Source organism: Jaculus jaculus, chromosome 7 (genome assembly GCF_020740685.1).
Source record: "Jaculus jaculus isolate mJacJac1 chromosome 7, mJacJac1.mat.Y.cur, whole genome shotgun sequence".
NCBI lineage: Eukaryota > Metazoa > Chordata > Mammalia > Rodentia > Dipodidae > Jaculus > Jaculus jaculus.
In genome coordinates, this window is record NC_059108.1 from 150353980 (window position 1) to 150372777 (window position 18798).

Below are 18798 nucleotides of genomic sequence, written 5' to 3' on the forward strand. Positions count from 1 at the left end.
TTGGGGCAAGGTTTTATGGCTGGAGGGCATCTCTGGCATTAAGGCCTGGTGGGAGCCCTTCCCTCACCTCGCCTTTCCCGAGGGTTTCCACCTCGCGGGCGGCAGGTTCTCCCCAAATCCCAGAGATTGAGCTGCCCTGGCCTTCCGGGACGCGCCGGATCTGCAGTCCGGGGCTTGGGGAGGACCCGCGGCGCCGCGGCACGGGAGCCGGGTGGAGATGGGGGCGGAGGAGCTCGGGGGCTGCAAGAGGGACAAAGAGCGGCCCTGCCCGACCCCCCGCGTCGGAGTCCCATTGTTCCTCCCGGTCTCACGCACGGCTGAAATCGGGGTCCCTCGGGAGGGGGAACGGGAGCTGCCGCCCGCCGCGGGGACATCTGTTTACGGGAGCGGTGGGAAAGGGAGGCCAGGTACGCGCGCGGGGAGGGGGGTCTCGGCTCCCACTGGCGTGCGTCGCCTTTAAGGGAAGCCCGGCCCTACCTTTCCCACCGTTCCCCGCCGCCCCCAGCCGTACCTGCATTTTAAAAGCGCCCTGTAGCCCGGGGATTGGCCAAGGCCACGTCCTCCCCGGCGCAGAAACTTGAGCCGCCGGGCGGGGGTGGGGCTCGGGGCGGGCGGGGGGGCGGCGGGCGCGGACGCCGCCGGTGGACGCGACCACGTCGGCGGGCTCCCCCGCGCGCGCCCCGCCCCCCCGCACACCTCCGCCGACGCCCAATCAGACGCGCGCGAGGGCGGGACTGCGGCCGCCGCGCTCCTCTGGCGGGGTGCCGGGCGCGCGGGCGGGCGCACTGCGTCGGGGGAGCTCGGCCCGCTCCCCGCCCCGGCGGCCCTCCCACCCCCGGAGGCGGGGCCGAGCCGGCCGCCCCGCCCCCTCCCCGCCCGCCCGGGGTGGGCCGGGCCGCTGGGGCTCGCGGAGCTGGGCCGGGGGCGGGCCTGCGCCTGCTTCCCCCCGAGCCCGGAGCGTCCCGGCACGGTCGCCGTCTCCGCACCGGCGGCAGCGGCAGCGGCGGTCCGGGTCCGCATCCCCCGAGGCGCACCCGGGTGAGGACGCACGCGTCCCCCGCCGTCCCCCGCCCGCCCGCGCGCGCGCGCCGACCGGCCCAGCGAAGCCCCGGCGCGGGGAGCGCCACGGCCCGGCCAGGGCGAGGGCGATGCCGCGGTGACGGCCCTGCCATGGCGAAGCCCCCGGCGGCGGCGGCGGCGTCGTCGTCGGCGTCGGAGGAGCTGAGCCAGGTAGCGGACGAGGAGCTGCTGCGCTGGAGCAAGGAGGACCTGGCGCGGCGGCTGCGGCGCGCCGAGGGCGAGAAGGTGGGCCTCATGCTGGAGCACGGCGGCCTGATGCGCGACGTGAACCGGCGGCTGCAGCAGCACCTGCTGGAGATCCGCGGCCTCAAGGACGTGAACCAGCGGCTGCAGGACGACAACCAGGAGCTGCGCGAGCTCTGCTGCTTCCTCGACGACGACCGGCAGAAGGGGCGCAAGCTGGCGCGCGAGTGGCAGCGCTTCGGGCGCCACGCGGCCGGCGCCGTGTGGCACGAGGTGGCCCGCTCGCAGCAGAAGCTGCGGGAGCTCGAGGCGCGCCAGGAAGCGCTGCTGCGCGAGAACCTGGAGCTCAAGGAGCTGGTGCTGCTGCTGGACGAGGAGCGCGCGGCGCTGGCGGCGGCGGGGACCGCGGGCGGCGGCGGCGGCGGCGGCGGCGGCGGCGCGGGCTCCCGCAGCTCCATCGACAGCCAGGCCAGCCTGAGCGGGCCCCTGACGGGCGGCGCCGCGGGCTCCGGGGCCCGCGACGTGGGCGACGGCAGCAGCACGTCGAGCGCGGGCAGCGGCGGCAGCCCGGACCACCACCACCACCATCACCACGTCCCGCCCGCGCTGCTGCCCCCCGGGCCGCACAAAGGCCCCGACGGCAAGGCTGGGGTCATGCGTCGGTCCCTGGACGACCTGTCGGCGCCGCCGCACCATCGAAGCATCCCCAACGGCCTGCACGGTAAGGACCGCGCCGGGCCACAGCCCCTTCTCCTCCTCCGCTCCCCCCTCCCCGGGCTGGGGTCTCCGAGGGGCCCCGGGGTAATGAGAGGCGGTAATCCTTTGGCCACCCTGCTAGTGTGGGGGGTGGGGCGGGGCGCGACGGCGCCGCTTCTCCAGGGCCGCGTTCCTGCCGCTGGCATCGCAGCGGGGGCATCCCGTGCCCACCTGCCCGAGGCTTTGACCGGTAGTGTTGCGATCAGGTGACGGCGTGCGTCCCAGTACTGCTCAGTTAGTGTCCGCTGCCCGAAGGCACTGCAGGAGAAAAGTTGTCAGTAGTAGTGAGTGCCCAACACTGCTGTTTCTGGAGGGTGCCTCTTCCCACCCTTGGGGCGGGGGATAAAGTACCTGGTAATGGGAAGTTCTTGTGGAAGTGGGAGGCAGCGACAGTCCCCTTGAGTTAATTTCCCCTCCTGCTGTAGCAACAGGCGCCCCTTAAGCCCAAGCAGCATCCACGTGTGTGCTGTGGCCAGCATTCCTTCTCTGCTTCCTTCCAAGCTGTTATCTCTCCGAGGCGGGAGCTCCGGCTGTGGTGCCAGAGCACCCTGGGTTAAGATAAGAGGTTTCCTGGTTTCCCGTCTGTGACCTGCAACTTCTGTTCCAGACACCTTTTTCAATCCAGCTGCTCCGACTTAGGATTTTCTCTAAGGATATTACAGAGGGAATGGGTTCTAGCTTTTCCTCTCTGCATGCCTCAGTTTCTAATTTGTGAATTGGAGAGGCTGATCCCCCTGCCTCATGGGTTTGATGTGGAGATAATGTCCCAGAAGGGATTTGTACACTTGATCGCCTTACAGGAAGTGCTGTGGTCATCTATGGCTAGGGTGCAGGTGGGGAGGACCTTTGGCCTCTGGAAGGTCAGTACTGTCTTCTCCTCCTCTCCCCTCACTTACTGTTGGCCCTTTGTAGTGGGCGTTCCCCACTGGGGTCTGTGGGAGTCTGCCTGCTGTTCCTTTACAGTTTTTGGAGGCTTGGTTCCTAGTGCTGCGGCCACCTGCTACTGCCTGATCTGTTTGCTTGAGGGTGTAGAATGACCAGCCTTGTCTCTTCTCCTTAAAGCCTTTCTCTACTCAGACACAATGTATCGAGGCCTTAAACAAACTGGGATTCCTCACAGTAGCAGCTGGTGCTCAGGACTGATGGTTTCTTCTCACTTTGGAGGGCAAGCTGCCTCTGCAGGTATGCTGAGGTGGGGGCAGGTGGGCACTATACCGGCAGGATTGGGGAACCAGCTTTCCCTGTTATTTGCCATCTAGAGTTTGTGAGTTCAGGGCAAGACTGGGGCTAGAAGGATATTTTGTTACTGATCAGCAATCTACCACTGCAACTCAGGTTTCTTTTTGTAACTCTGCATCCACCTCTTCCCCCACCCCCACGGGCTCCTTAGCCAGCCCCAGCAGCTCAGGGTTCCCTGGTTTAATTTGCTGGGGATGCACCCTGCTGTTTAGAGCCCCTTTGGCCTGGATCTTCTTGGGGGCTTTGGGAAGGTCAGTTTTCTGGGCTTTGGTTTTCCCAAGTGTAACATAAAGGAGGGGATGGCTGCAGTCCTGTGGCTGGGAAATGAAAGGTTTCTGGTTTTCAGCTGCGTCACCAGTGACACTTGGCCAGAGTGATTCTCCGCAGGACACTGGCATGCTCCTGTCCTCTATTTGCAGGAAAAGTCTGTCGTATTTTGTGCAAGGAGATGAGGGCTGGGCCTGGCTCAGAGTTCCTGTTGCACTAGTGAATAATGCAGGAGTGAAGGACCCAGCCAGACTTGAGGTTTTCCTACCTCACTGGTCATGGCTAAGGGGTTGAGGTGTCAGGTTCCCTACAGAATCCCTCCAAGTCTACTTGCAAGAGCACCACTGCACATTTGTGGCGGAAAAATGTTGCTTTGAGGTGAAATGAAAACTCAGCATTGTTAGTACAAATTTCAGTGACACACAGGATTGTTCTGTTTTGTCTCTTAAAGTCAGCGGGTGGCCTTGGGATGTTTTCCCTAAACTGTGTGCTGAATTCCTGGAAACCGGGAGAAGGCCTTTAGAAACTGGGCTTTTCCTCTTTTGGGTGAGGGCTGAGCTGAGCTATGAGACTGCCCAGGTGATGGCAAAAGCAGAGTCAGATGCTGGGCTTGGGCTTCAGTGCCTCGTCTTGGCGTACCCTCACGCCAGGCTTGCTGGGTTATCCCTGATTATAGACATGCGAGTGCGTACCCAGAGAGGGGCTCAGACTGCCCGGGGAAGTCTCACCCAGGCCCATCCAGGGCTTCGGCATGCCGTGTGTCCCTCACTGTTTCCATTTTTAAACTTACTGTTAATCAGGTGATATAGGCGACCCCCCCCCCCCATTCTTGATTCTTGTCCTGGGTTTGTCCTCCTCCTCCCATGCTGGGAAGTGTCACTTCCTTATCAGTGACCACTGAGCTGAGAGAGTTGATAACCCCAGTGGGTCAGACCATCTTGAGTTTGAGTCTCCACTCCTTCATGCTTCTTGGTCAGGTTGCTTAACTTGGCCTCCCTGCACCTTTTCTGGGAAGGTGAGGCCACAGAGCTCTTAACTCACAGTGTCTGTGAAGTCAGCTCCTTGCCCACAGTGGTCTCAACAGTTGCTGGAGTCCTCAGATGGGGCCTTGCCAGGCACACCTTGGATTCTCTTCCAGACTGCCTGGGCATCAGCCCAGCTGGTGGCAAGCCTGTCATTCCAGCACTGGGGAAGTAGAGGCAGGAAGATCAGAAGTTTAAGGTTGAAAACCCAGGTGTGGTGGTGTATGCTTTTAGTGCCAGCACTCAGGAGGCGGAGTTAGGAAGATCACATGAGTTCTGCGCCAGTCTGGGGCTACAGAGTGAGTTCCAGTCCAGGTCAGCCTGGACTAGAGCGAGATGCCGCTTTGAAAAACAACAACAACAAAATCGAAGTTTAAGGTTATCTTCTACTACATGGCAAGTTGGAAACCAGCCTGGGATACCTGAGACCTTGTCTCAACAACATCATGAACAAAACTGCTTGTGGGTGATGTGTCTCTCAAAAGTGTCCCAGCTCCATGGGTGGCTGTGCCTGCTGCTGAACCTGGGGCTTTGTCATGCAGTCCTCCCTGGAGAGCCCCACCTCCGGGCCCACAGCCCCTCAAGGTGTGCTTCTGTCTGTATTCCACACAGTCCTGGCTGGTGGGCCTGTGGAATGCATGTGCAAGTAGGTCTCTTCTCCCTCACTGGGCTGCTTTTGGTAGGCGTGGCTGACCAAAGCCAGCCCTGTGGTATACTGAGCTGTCGCTCTAATGCAGTTCCTCACACCGAGACAGCTTTAACATCAGAAATTCAGCCCCCCTCCCACTGATGTGATTTTCACACAAAAGAATTTTCCAGGTGGGGGTGTAGCCCAATGGTGTAGAGCATTTGCCTGGCAGGAAGGGGGGTGGGAGAGGGAGGGAGAGAAAGAGAATGAATATGTGGATTTTCAGCGTTCTTCTGCTGTCCCAATGGCTCACTGTTCTCCAGCTAGTCTGTGAATGAGTTTCATGTTGGGGTTAAATTTTTGAGCATCACAAAATGAGCTGAGTTTGTTCTCCTGCTTGGGGCTTTGTTGGCTTAAAAGGGAGGGTGGAGTGGGGGTGGTCTGGGCCTTTAAAAAGACAGGGCTAGCTGGTTGTGACTAGGTCTGTTTTTGCAGGAGGCTTCCAGGCTCACCGAACCTGGCGAGCCAGCCCCAGCCATTCCTGAGCCCCATCATCCGGGAGCAAAGGTCGGGGAGATAATGGGCGGTTACAGCAGCCTTCCCTGTCCTGCCAGCCTTGCTCACTCCTGAGGGTCCCCCTGGTCTCTCAGGGCCAGGCAGACCAGAGTACAGCCCTGAGGAGTTCATAGGCATGTGACCCACCAGCTTGTCACACTTACTCAGAACTTCCAGGAGGGAGACCTTGGCTCTGGGAAACTGAGGCTAAAGAGGCATTCCCTCTCAGTCATAGAGGGCTTGGGCTCTTTTGTCAGCAGCCCCAGCTAGTGGCATGTGCTTGCTACCCAGCTGTGGGTGAAAACACGGGCAGCGAAGCCTTGGCTCTTCCTAGGGAGCTACGCTGAGACACACTTGAGCACCCCTCCCCCACCGCATGAAGCCCTTCTCTCTGCAGAGGTGCCCCTACCCCCTATGCATCTTCTTACGGTCCTGAGTTCTGTGCTGGCTTCCCATTGCAGTGGTCACCTCACCAAGACCATCTCGCCTATCAGGCCTCTGAACTTCTGGGAATATTGGCCCAGGACCAGCGTGCTTTGCAAAGAAAGGCCCCTGCTCATATTTGCTATTGGTGCCTGGGAGTTTTCCACACTAGGCCCGTGTTCCTGAACTGGGGGAGCTTCTGTTTTCTCATCTGCAAGGTGGAAAGCATTACCAGCCATTTTTTTAAATTTTTTTTTTATTTTCACAAAATTTATTAACATTTTCCATAATTATTAAAAAAATCCCATGTTAATACCCCCCTCCACACTTTCCCCTTTGAAATTCCATTCTCCATCATATTACCTCCCCATCTCAATCATTGTACTTACATATATATAATACCAACCAATTAAGTACCCTCCTCCCTTCCTTTCTCTTCCCTTTATGTCTCCTTTTTAACTTACTGGCCTCTGCTAATTACCAGCCTTTTGATTGAGAGAAAAGAGAGTGAGAGACCAGAACACCCCTCCTCAGGGCTGGCACAGCCATCACTACGCATGCACAGGGCCTGTGCAGCCTGCCGGGCAGGGTTTTGGCTCTGTGGCCCAGACCCTGGGTGACCTCTAGCCTTCTACCCTCTCTTGTGACCTTGGTGGCTTACTGAGCCTCTAGGCCTCAGCTGCCTCACCTATATCCTAAGGGCAGTGATAACCTGCTTTTAGAACTGGGCCTTAAAAGATGGAGTTTGTGACCTTCTACTTTTTGGTCCGGATTCCTTTATCTCATGCTGAGACTTGGGATTTGTCTCCTTGGGGTGTGAGTAGGGAACTCTGATCTATGCATGTGAGTGGATTCCAGCATGCCCAGCCCTGTCTCAGAACCATGAAATCCTTGTCCAGTTGAATAGAAGGAAGACAGGTGGGAAGGAACAGATGTGTGAGAGCCGGAAGTGGGCTGTGGAGCTTGGTGTTAAGAGCCTGCTTGGGGTGAAGTAACCCTTAGGGGGCGGGGGCTTGTGCAGTGTGGAGCCCCAAGTTCTAGTGACTCAGTCTTCCGTGCCTGCAAAGGAGAGTGGTCCAGATGGACTGAGTGCCTCAGGAGCTGGGAAGTCCTCCATTAGTGGAGGCGTGAGGTCAGTGTTTGGACACAGGTGAAGGTGGGGCACGTGGACGCCCATGCAGCTCTGGGAATCTTGGTTGTGCCAGGGGAGAGTTGTCCGACAGGAAGGTGAGTCGTGAGGGCAGCTGGGAGTGGTGACAGAACGCGCCCTTTAAACAGGAAGGGAAACATAAGCTGGTGTTTAATGAGCATCTGCTACACTCAGGATCTTGGGGCCTCTGCGGGGTGACTGTGTCATCCAGCTTGGGGAGTAGCAGTTGAGAAGCTTCCCTCTGGTGACTGTCCTGTAGGTTGGGCCAAGGCCAGGGGCAGGAAGCTCAGGGCCTCCATGGTGGTCAAGACTCTGTGACAGTCAAAAGAACTGTCTCTGTGGGCTCACATGTTGCCCGATGATTGGTCCCCAGCTCCTACCCGAACTTCTTGGATCTCTGACCCTCAGCTGTTAGGTGGTCCTGAGCTGTTGAAGCGGTCTTAGGTTAGGTAGCATGCGTGGGAGGCACTTGTTTTATCCTTGCTTACAGAATCATTAAGGTGACCGTCCAAACTCCTGCTGGGCTCAGTGTGTGCGTCCTGTGCTGGGCTGCCCTGGGCCTTCGATCCGGGGGTAGCTAGTTTCCATCTCCTTGAAGCATGAAGACAGGGAGCTCCCAGTGGCTTCCCCAAAGGTTTTGGACCAGAGGAGCAAAGTCCTCTGCTAAAAGCATGCGATGTGCCTCTTACCTAAGCAACCCCCCGGCACTGGTCACTGTCACATATGTCTTGCCTCCACAGGTAGAAGGTTGTAGGTGGACAATTGTGTCATCCAGGGACAAGCGCCTGTTCTTTTAAAACGTTTAGTGGGTATTGTTTTATTTATTTTGTGTGTGTAGGGTATATGCACATGCTTATGCAGATGTGCGTGCCCTGTGCCACTTGCGTCCTGAGGAAGGAGGAGAATGTCAGTGTCCTCCATTGCTCTTCTGCATCAGTTCCTTAGGACAGTCTCTCACTGAGTATAAAGCTTGTGTTTTCCAGTTCTACTGGCAGTGGCTCTCCCCCCGCACCCCCTGGAGGTGGGGTGTCACTCTAGCTCAGGCTGATGTAGAAGTCACTATGTAGTCTCAGGGTGGCCTCAAACTCTTGGCGATCCTCCTACCTCTGCTGGGATTAAAAGGCGTGCGCCACCATGCCCGGCTCTAGGAATTCCTCGTTTCTGCTGAGGAGCAGACTCGGAGCGAGACAGGTCACACCAGGTCACACACAGACAGGGTGAGGATGGAGACAGGTCCAGGAGCACAGATACTCTGACCCCGAACCCTGTGCTGCCCGCAGACACTCGGTTGTCCCACTCCTTAACCAGGCTTCTGTCACAGAAGTGCCCTGGGCTGGTTCTTGGGTTCGGTAGGTGTGCTGGGAGCCCAGAGAAGGCCTGATTGAAACTGGCTAAAATGGCTTTGTGGGTTGAGAGGGCAGTTAAGAATGGCTGCAGCCAGCGTAGGCCAGGTTGGCCTGGCACATTAGCTGCAGGGGATGATAGAAACCAGGGACTCAGGACTAGGGCTCAGGATAGAATATGGGCCCAGCTGGTAGGGAATGCCCGTGAAGTCTGTTCTGTCTCCTTTCTGCCCGTGGGTTGGACCTTCCCTTGGGCTCTGATCAGTTTCTGCAAGTGAAATCTTGTTTTATTTTATTTATTAAGTTGAGAGGGAGGGAAAGAAGCGGGGGGTGGGGTGGGGGGAGAGAATGGGTGCATCAGGGCCTTCAGCCACTGCAAGCAAACTCCAGACGCATGTGCCACCTGGTGCATCTGGCTTATGTGGGTCCTGGGGATTGGAACCTGGGTTCTTTGGTTTTGCAGGCAAATGCCTTAACCGCTAAGCCATTTCTCCAGCCCTGCAAGTGAAATCTTTTTGTAGGCTGTCTGCAGCAACCCCATCCCTTGCTTGATGACAGCATGGTAGGCTCCCGCAGTGGGTATGTCTTCACAGTTGGGGGTCTTGGGGTCCCCAGAGTGAGCTCTAATGCTGTCTTGTGGGTTGAATAATGCAGATGGAGCCAGAGGCTTGAGTGACTTGTGACCTGACCACGTGCAGCCTTTGTGTCTCCCCGGGCCTTCACTTTCCTCTCTGAAGGATGGTCTGTGTTGAGACCAGGTGGCTTGTGCCCTTTTCTCTGACTGCTCCTGCCCATCCCACGAGTGATGCTGCCAGCTCTGTTTTTTTTTTTTTTTTTTTTAAATTCTCTCCCTATACACCCAAACCAGAGTTTGGCCTATTGTCTGATTGGTTCCCATCAGCAATGGCCTCTGGGGCTGCCTGTGACCACAAAAGGGCCTTGAGATGGTGACTGTCTGGTACTGGTGATACTGAGTGCCTACCTTGGCCCCTCTCCTCCTCTTGGGCCTGATGGAATTACTGTCCCCCACTATCTGATCGATCACCTCTGCTTAAAGGATGAGGCGCCAATTTTAGGGCGAGAGAACACTGAGCTTCCATCCTTGGTGCCAGTTAGCTGGGGTGGAGGTGGCCTCTGCTCACCCTTGAGGTCTCCCCGCCATGCCCTGACTCTCCCGAGGGCAGAGTCTTCCGGCATGTGCTAGGTAGACATTGATTGAGGGCCCTGGGAGGAAGGCTGGGAGCTCCCCTCTCCTATTTTAAAGTAGGCAGTGGCCGAGACACTTACACACCTTACATTTCGTTTTCATTTGCCACCCTTGGCGCCACGGTCTTCAGCTACTTCAGCAAATGAAAGCTGCCACCGTGGCCGTGGCCACTTGTGCAGCTCTGTCTTCCTCTAATAGTTGCTAAGAAACACTCCCTTAAGTTTTTAAAATTACTTTTGGTTTTTCGAGGTACAGTCTCACTGTAGCCCAGGCTGACCTGGAACTCATTATGTAGTCTCAGGCTGGTCTCGAACTCTCAACAATCCTCCTACATCTGACTTCCAAATGCTGGGATTAAAGGCATGTGCCACTATGCCCGGCTACTCTCTTTATTTTTATCAGTGGCTCCTCACCTGGCTGCATTTTGGTTTTACTTTCTTAAAATATTTTTAATTTTTATATTTATTTATTTGAGAGAGGCAGGGGGAGGGGGGAGATGGAGAGAGAGAGAGAGAGAGAGGGAGGGAGGGAGGGAGGGAGGGAGGGAGAGGGAGAGGGAGAGAATGGGCATGCGGGGACCTCCAGCTGCTACAAACAAACTTCAGATGCATGCACCACCTTGTGCATCCGGCTTACACGGGTCCTGGGGAACTGAACCGTGGTCCTTCGGCTTTGTAGCGCCTTAACCACTGAGCCATTTCTCCAGCCCCCCAAAACATTTTTTTTATGAGGGGGGGAATGGGCGTGCCAGGGCCTGTAGCCACTGCAAAACTCCGCATGCATGTGCCACTTTGTACATCTGGTGTTATGTAGGCACTAGGGAATTGAGCTCAGGTCCTTAGGCTTTGTAGGCAAGCACCTTAACCGCTGAACTCTCTCCATCCCTTGTTTCACTTTTGAATTGAAAAGACTTGGATTTAGTCTTAGAGCTGGTGCCCATGGTGGCTGCTGAGGCCTCTTGGTTCTGTGGTCAGCCACAGCTCATGTGGAAAGCCCCTTGGAGAAGAGTTGTGAGGCCCTCAGGGGTCAGTGATTTGGGACTCATCAGTCTGTCTGCCCAGGAGGATTCTGGCCCACAGTGGGACATCCGGGTCCGCAGGCCAGGGGGGAGGTGGATGTCAGTTCACGTTAGCAGTAAGGGAGAAACAGGCCAGTTCATGTTGTCTATGTCGTTGACCCGAGCTGCGAGGGTTCGCAGGGGCTTGCTTAGTGCGCCCCAGCTGGGGGCTTGCAGGCTGTGGCAGAAAGCCAGCGATGACCCTGGCCCTGTCCTGCTTGACTTGCCCCTCTCTCCCCAGGAGCACTCCTGCTGGCCAGCTGTGCCCCACCCCCGACGCTCCGCCCTGGAGAGGAGGGTGGAGGGGGTGCTTCTAGGCTGTGTTCAGGGCACCACTGCAGTCAGGGCGAGTTTCGGAGACGGCAGCCACTGAGACAAGCCGACCCATTTCCAAAAATAGATCATCCACTGTCAGGGGACGCATCTCTTTGTCTCCCCAAATCTGTCTTCCCGGTCGGTTGGCTCCCAGCTTGTAAGGCAAGAAGGAGGCCTGCTCTTGTCTAGGAATCAGAGGCTCCAGCGAGCACTCTGCTGCCCTGCCTGCCACAAGGGCCTGATTGTGTGATCGCCCTGAATGCACCCGCCTGCCACTGCTCGCAGCGCCGCCGCCTTCCCTAATGAGCCCGCTCTGGGAGTGGCCCTTTGTGGCAGGTTCCGGCCACGCTGCCCGGGCCAAGGCTCCATTTCCCGGCTGTTTAACGTCTCGCAGTAGCGGGTGGGACAATAGGAGGCTTTCCCATGCCCTCCTTCTCTCCTTTTTCTATCTCTCATGCTTTCTGCAGAATGCACACCCCACTTTTGTGCTAGGGCAGAGCTTTCAGAAGCAGGCTCTTCCTCTCCTGTGCCTTCTGTCCAGGCTGGCAGGGCCTAGCTCCCTTCCTGTCCCCCTAGGGCAGCCCCTGCTGTGCCCCCCACCATTGTCTCCTTTCTCTTGTTCCTTTCGGGCTTCTCTCTCCAGCCTCTTTTTTTTTTTTCTCCTGTCAATAGGCTCATGTTTCCTTTTCTGAAGCAATAAAACAAACCTTCGCCCTTCTACCATTCTGCCCCTGGGCCCCCTCCCTTCTCCATGGACCTGAATTTCCGTTGTTCCTTGCAGCTGGCCCTAGGAAAGGTGGCTTCAGCCAGTGGCCTCTTCCCAGTATCGTGTGGCATCCCCTGTGACTGGCTGTCTTCTGGAGCCCAGGGGTGTGCCAGTCATTCCCCTTCCCGTTGGTAGCTATAGCCCTCTCTTCAGCCACCGGGTCCCAGTCTTTCTCTAGCCCTGACCCCTGGTCCATGGGCTCAGGTTTCCAGATGTTTCAGGCCACCTGTGCTCTGGGTTTGGGTCCTTGACTCACCTGTGTCACCTCACTCTCTGCCTACCTAACCCATGGCCAGTCTGACCTCCAGGTCTCATGGTTATGGCCTTGAGCTGTCCCCCTTTGCCACGAGACCACTTCATTCCAGCTTAATTATATCTTTGGGTAACATGGAACAGTGCTTCTCAGCTGCTTAGGCATCTTGTTGATATGATAGCAAGGAAAGAACAGCCCATCCTTGACAGAGTTCTGTAGGACAGGGTGCCTAGGCAGCTCTTTTTGAGGCCTGTGATTTTCCCCTGCCCTCAAAATGACATGAGCTTGGTGTTAGGGACTCCAGCCACCTCCCTGCTGGACTCAGTGACTTCCCATCCTGGGCCCTGGAGGTCTGGCTCCGAGTCTCCTTGCTGTGACGGTGCACTCAGTGGTCCTCCCACGGCGGCTCTCTCCTGCCTCCAGGTTGCCAGCCTTCCACAGAGGCTTAGGTTGTCTCTCAAGGTAGACAGGCCACGGGATATGTGACATGTGGCCCGTGTCCACTCAATGTCCGTGGGATATGTCAGATTCTCCGCCGTGGTAGGTGCCAGACCTGCCCACATGCAGGAGATGGCTGGTGGCCATAAACCATAGAGCGTGAGGGTCCACACGTCTGCAGGAGCTCCAGGAGGTCTTCTGCAGAGCCCAGCCCCCTGTTCCCAGCCGCCAACTCCTTTCCCCCAGCTGAGGCCAATAAGAAAGAGTGTGGCATCAGAACATCAAACACCTTGTAAACCAGAGGGCTAAAGTGGGGTGGGGTGGACACAGGCCAGCAGCATGCCTGGCCCCACTTTCTGGACAGGCTGAAGACCTGCCCTCGCCACACCACCGCAAGCTTAGAGTGCACCTTCCTTCCTGCTGTCCCCGATGCCGTTGATTTCCTGCAGCAGCCACGGCTGAGACTGGCAAGTGTGCAGGTGCCCCTTGGGGTTAAATGAGCTGCCTGGGTCCAGCTGCAGGCCATTATGCCAGCCATCTCTGGTGATGAGTCCATTACCCGCCACACCTGGGGCTCTGGCTCGGGGCCTGCACCCCCCCACCCGCCTCCTCATTGCACTGAGCTGATAATGTGTGTGTTGGGGGGGATGGGCAGTCAGGGTGACATTGGTATGATTCCAGTGACATAGCGCAGAGAGACTGGACTAGTAGTGTATACGTGTGTGTGGGATGCTGACCTCACCTAGAGAAAGGTGTTAATGATAGTTGGGGCTTCCCCGAGTCAGTGGGTTGGGAGTCATGTGAAAGCTCTTACTCTGTACATGAAATGGTAGTGTTGATGCGGGGGTGGGGGGGTGGGAGGCTCAGAGGGGAGGGGTCCTTGGTGTCACTGGCTCTAGGGACCCTTAGCACTCTATGCCACCTGTCAGGCCTCCATTCTCTTGCTGGTCCTTCTTTCCTGAGGGCATGTCTTGCTTAGCCTCATGGTTTCCTGTGAACCTGGTGCACTGCTGCCCCGGGTGGAAATTCCTCCTGCTGACAGGCAGGCTAAGGCTTACGCAGGTGGAGCAGCTCCTGCAGAGTGGCCTGTGGCTGGTGTCCCCAGCGCCCCTTTGACCTGCTCGGTTCCCATCCCTTCCCTCTGCCCCCACGTGTCCGGCTGTGGGCCTCGTGGCCTGCCGCGCAATGTGTGGGTCTGGACATTGTGGGATTCCTGCATGAATGAAAAGGCCTCTTGTTTCTGTTGAGCAGGAGTGGGGTGAAATGTTCCTTGGGTCCTCATGGTCAGGGAAACTTAGCCTCCTGGCCTGCTCCTCTGGTTTTGGGGGTTGTCCCTGCTGCACCAGTCACGCTTGGCCTGTCTGTACCGACCGTGCTCGGTGGCCTCTGTAGCCTGTCAGTTGGTGTGTCTTCAGGGGACCTTTTCCCTGGAGAGAAGAGGCACAGCAGGCTTGGGACTGCCGCCTGCAGCGCCTGAAAGGATTGCGCATCGTTCATTTTTCCTGACGACATAACCCACAGCTCTCATCCAAGGCCTGTGGCTCAGAAAAGACCTAGAACCCCAGTAGTAGTTAGTGAGTTTCCTGATGGAGGCTTTATAAAAAATGGCACTCAACGTAACTGCATGCTCATGGGTAGAAAAACTCCACACAAAACCTAGGGGGAAATGTGGTAAAGTGTCCAGGTCTCCCAGGATGGCTGGGCATCCTGGACTCCCCAGTGGGTCTGGCCGAAGCCTGTTATCCGGTAAGATCTGTGCCCCCTCACCCCTCCTGTCCTCCAAGGTCATCCTGGTGATACCGCGTGCACCTTTTTCCCAAGATCGTCTGTGTGTCTCGGAGGACTTTAGCATTAAGCAGGTATTTTTTTTTTTTTAATTTTTTATTTATTTATTTGAGAGCGACAGAGACAGAGAGAAAGACAGATAGAGGGAGAGAGAGAATGGGCGCGCCAGGGCTTCCAGCCTCTGCCAACGAACTCCAGACGCGTGCGCCCCCTTGTGCATCTGGCTAACGTGGGACCTGGGGAACCGAGCCTCGAACCGGGGTCCTTAGGCTTCACAGGCAAGCGCTTAACCGCTAAGCCATCTCTCCAGCCCAAGCATGTATTTTCATACAAACCTCTGCTTTCCCCCCTCCCAGCTTCTTTCTCCTGGTGGGTTTATTTCTGCCTTGGGTTTTCTGTAAGTTCCTTGTGCCTCAGTGAGTTGAAGTGGTTAGATCAGATCCCTCCCTGGTGGTCAGATACCCCTGAGGAACTTGGGAAGCGTTTCAAAGCTCAGGTCTTTTCTTTGCCTTACCTGGATGGCTGCTCCCAGCTCTGCCTCTCCCTGTCCAGCCATACCAGTGCCTCCTGGATGTGGGGACAGGCTCTACTCTTTTTTGCTTCAGGCTTTAAGGACCAGCAGTGGGAGGTGCTGAGTTCTGGCCTGAGGCTGTCACCTTCCAAGTGCGGAGCTGGATGGGGGATGGTCTGACCCTGAGTCAGAAGCACAGGCAGGCCAGGGGATCATTTACCACCTACCCCATGGAAGCTGTGCTTTCCCTGCTCCCCCACTGCAGGTCTCACATGAGAAATCCCCAAGACTGTTCCCCAGCAGGCAAGAGCAGAAGACAGGAGACACTCACTTGCTTTTGAAATTTTGCGGGGGTCCATTTGTATATGTGTGTGGTATATATGCCGTATGTGTGTTTGTGTGTATGTGTATGCATATATTTGTGTGGGGGCCAGTGTGTGTGCACACATGTGTGTATACATGTGGAGGCCTAGGTCAGGTATCTTCCTCAGTTCTTCTGCACTGTATTCATTGAGCCAGGGTCTAACTGAACTCAGAGCTGACTGGCTAGCCAGTAACCCCAGGGATTCCCTGTCTATGCCTCTGCTGCCATGCCCAGCATTTTACCTGGGTACTGGGGATCTGAACTTGAATCCTCATGCTTAAATGGAAAGCATTTTTATTCACTGAGCTGTCTCCCTAACCCCAGCCCTCATTTGCTGTTTTGTTTTTTCGAGGTAGGGTCTCACTCCGGCCCAGGCTGACCTGGAATTCACTATGCAGTCTCAGGGTGGCCTCAAACTCAGGGTGATCCTCCTACCTCTGCCTCCTGAGTGCTGGGACTGTAGACATGCGTGGCCATGCCCACTTTTGAGTGTGTCTGTAGGCTCCCTTTCTCTGGCTGAATGTTCATGCACTGGGTGTTGCTCGGCTCATTGTGAGGCTTGCTAGCAGCAGGGGCGGTCTGCAGGCAAAGAGAAAATCCTTTGTGCACCTTGTAGGGCCAAGACCGAGGCCACCCCTGACCAGCGTCTGCCTGACCTCTGACTCTGAAAGGTACTTGTGCACAGTGGTTCTTATCTGTGGGAAGTACAAGAACCCTAACAGACACCTAAAACGCCAGGCCCCGCTGAACTCTGGGGAAGAGGCGAGGCTGCTGTGGGCAATGTGGATTTGTTACACAGCAGCTTGGCGTGAGATTTCATCACACTGCCCAGAACCATGCATAGTTTAAAATGTGTAAATTATTTCTGGGGTTTTCCACCTAATATCTTTGGGTTCTGGTTGACTAACTAGGGAAAGTGAAACCAAGCAGGACCCTTGTCCCCCACAGGCTGCTTGTTATTCAACCCACATGGCCCTGTCCCTGGATTCCTCGTCACTTGCGCCTTGGCACCTAGAAGACTGCCAGTGGTCTTGCCTTGGGGAGCGCGGGCTGTGGGGCCTTGCAGGGAGAGGCCATCGGGCAGAGCTCCGGGTGTGTAGCAGGGTGCTGGTCTGCACTGTTCCCGGGGGGTGACGGTGCTGCATGTTTCTGTGGCTGCCTGTGTGGGGGCTCCAGGCTGGACTTTGCCCACCTGCTTCGGTGGCCTACTTCTGTGCCCCTGGACGAGGTAGGGGAGGGGGCAAGGGAGAGGGGGAGGGGGAACAGAGCACACAAGCGGACTTTTGCAACCTTGGGGGAACTGAATGGACACACGGAGATCCTCATGGACACACGGAGGCTCTTCTGGGCTGCTCGCCCCTGACCACACTCTGAGAAGTGTGGCTGCCCAGAGGTGGCAGGTCTCCGTGTCTGTGGTCTCTGCTACCCAGGCATTCCCTATGGCACCCACTTCCTGTGGAATGGTGAGTGGGGCAGTTTTACCAGCCAGCCGGGAATCTGGTGAGTGACAGGCAGTGTGGTCTTACTGAAGATCTGGAAGGGGGAAGGGGTGCTGGGTGCACCGAGGGGGTCTGTTCCCCTCCCCTGGCTCACCTCTGCCACCTGAAGTGAACTCTTCCCATAGAGATCTCTGAGGACCATACCATGTGCCATGGGATAAATTCATGTGTGCTGCTTCTTAATTTTTTTATTTTTAAAAACAACAAGGAAACTCACAGATAATAGCTTGTTCCTAGGCCTTGAGTGAGACTTCCATTCTGATTGCCAATGTTGCACCTAAAGCAGGCTCTGAGGGCTGCAGCACAAGTGGGGGCACAAGTGACCAGGGGCAGTGAGGTGGTGTCACCCACGGAGCTGTGTGGAACTCCAGGCTTTCCTGATGCAGGGCTGTGTAGGGTCAGACCCCTTAGCCCCTGTTTTCCTCCTTTGAGGTTTTCACCCCTTTAGTGCCCTGGGAGCACGCAGCCTGCAGCAGGCCTGGCGGGGAAGTTGTGGGGAAGGGAAGGGGACCTTGGTTTTGGCTCCTGAGTGTTACTGCTGTTGGAGTCGCCTCACCCCACCTGCAGGAGCCGGCAAAGCCCTGTGTTACAGGGTGTGATGTGGGCCTTTGCCCACGACACACCTCCCCTTGGTCAGGGGCCTTGAAGGCAGCAGCGCGTGCGCCGGTGGTGGAAGGAGCAGCCCTCCTCCGCGCGCACACCACCGTTCCTCTCGGCGTCGTCCCGGCAGCACAGATTGAGGAGGCCATGTGTGAAGGGCCTTCGTTCCAAACGTGCACGCTCTTGCCAATGAAGGGCTGCAGGAGCAAGATCCATTGCCTGCGCTGGCCTAGCGAATGTGGGCGTGAGCGTCCGTGGGATTTTTCTCCCCCTCTCTACTCCCGGCTCCGCTAGCGTGCTGGAGTGACTTCCCAGGTGTGGGCCTCTGGCAGGTGCCCCGAGCCCCCGTGCCTCAGTGACCCGCCCGTGGGAATGGAGTTAGGCGGCTCAGTACCGTAGACCTTAAAAGTTCTGGGTCAGGCTGCCTCTGGTGGCCAGGCCACCCGCTGGAAAGGACATTAATGACAGATGAGACCTGTGTACCCCTGGTGCCTGCTGACGGCATGGTCTCTCAGCCCCCAGGCTGCGTCCCGTTTGCCTGTTTGAGGGAGACAGATGGGGCTTGGTGTCATCTTATGAGTTGGCTGTCTGCGGTGTGGGAGGGGCCAGGGGCCTGGTCTGTTTTCTGAGGCCAGTGATTTACCACGAGGCCATGGCCAGGTGCTCCCTCCATGGGGCGTTATTTGTAGGACCCCCGATGGTCCTTGCAGCCCAGGCCCATTCCCTTCCCGAACTGTTACCATTTGGTGTGGGCGTCACCCAGGGTGGGAGGGCGTCCCAGAAAGAATCTTCTTCTGTGTACCTGTTGTCTATTAGACTGACCCCTTTGTCTTGAGCGCCTCTTCTAGCTGCAGGACGCGTCCAGGGCAGAAGGGACCGCCACTCTCGGTCTTGCCCACCTCCTGCTGTGCTTGGCCGTGGGCTGGGGTGGCCATGTTTCCATCAACCTGCTTGGTGGGCTCCAAATGCGGGCTGACTGGCTTCCCTTGTTAGAACTCTGAGGCTGTCATCTCAGGGGGTTGGGAGAGAGGCCCTTGTACCTGAGCTCTGGTCATGGTGACCCGTGGGACTGCAGACAAATTGCGTGTACTTGGGTGCCCCACCCCATCTCCCCAAGTGGTGACATGTCAGGCGATCATAGTGTGTCATCAAAGCCAGCACACCAACCTGGCACTTTTGTCTCTGGTGGAATATGAGATTTTATGACATGCAATAGATTTTTTTTGTATACAGTTTAAAAAATAAACTTTTTTTCTCAGAGCAGCTTTTAGACCAACGGAGGAATTGAGATGATGGTACCAGGCATTCCCAGCAGCGTTATGCCCAGTCCCACTGTTATCTCTGTTATTAGATCTCA

The 18798-nt window shown here is 56.8% G+C and overlaps 1 protein-coding gene across 1 annotated transcript in view; it reads left to right on the forward strand.

Moving 5' to 3' along the window:
* The first annotated feature begins 1170 nt into the window (after positions 1-1170).
* The window catches only part of Ccdc85c (coiled-coil domain containing 85C), a 77590-nt gene continuing 59962 nt past the window's right edge, over positions 1171-18798 (forward strand). Inside the window, exon 1 of the mRNA XM_045154158.1 lies at positions 1171-1984. Within this exon, the coding sequence (XP_045010093.1) occupies positions 1171-1984 (814 nt within the window). The remainder of the gene's footprint in view (positions 1985-18798) is intronic.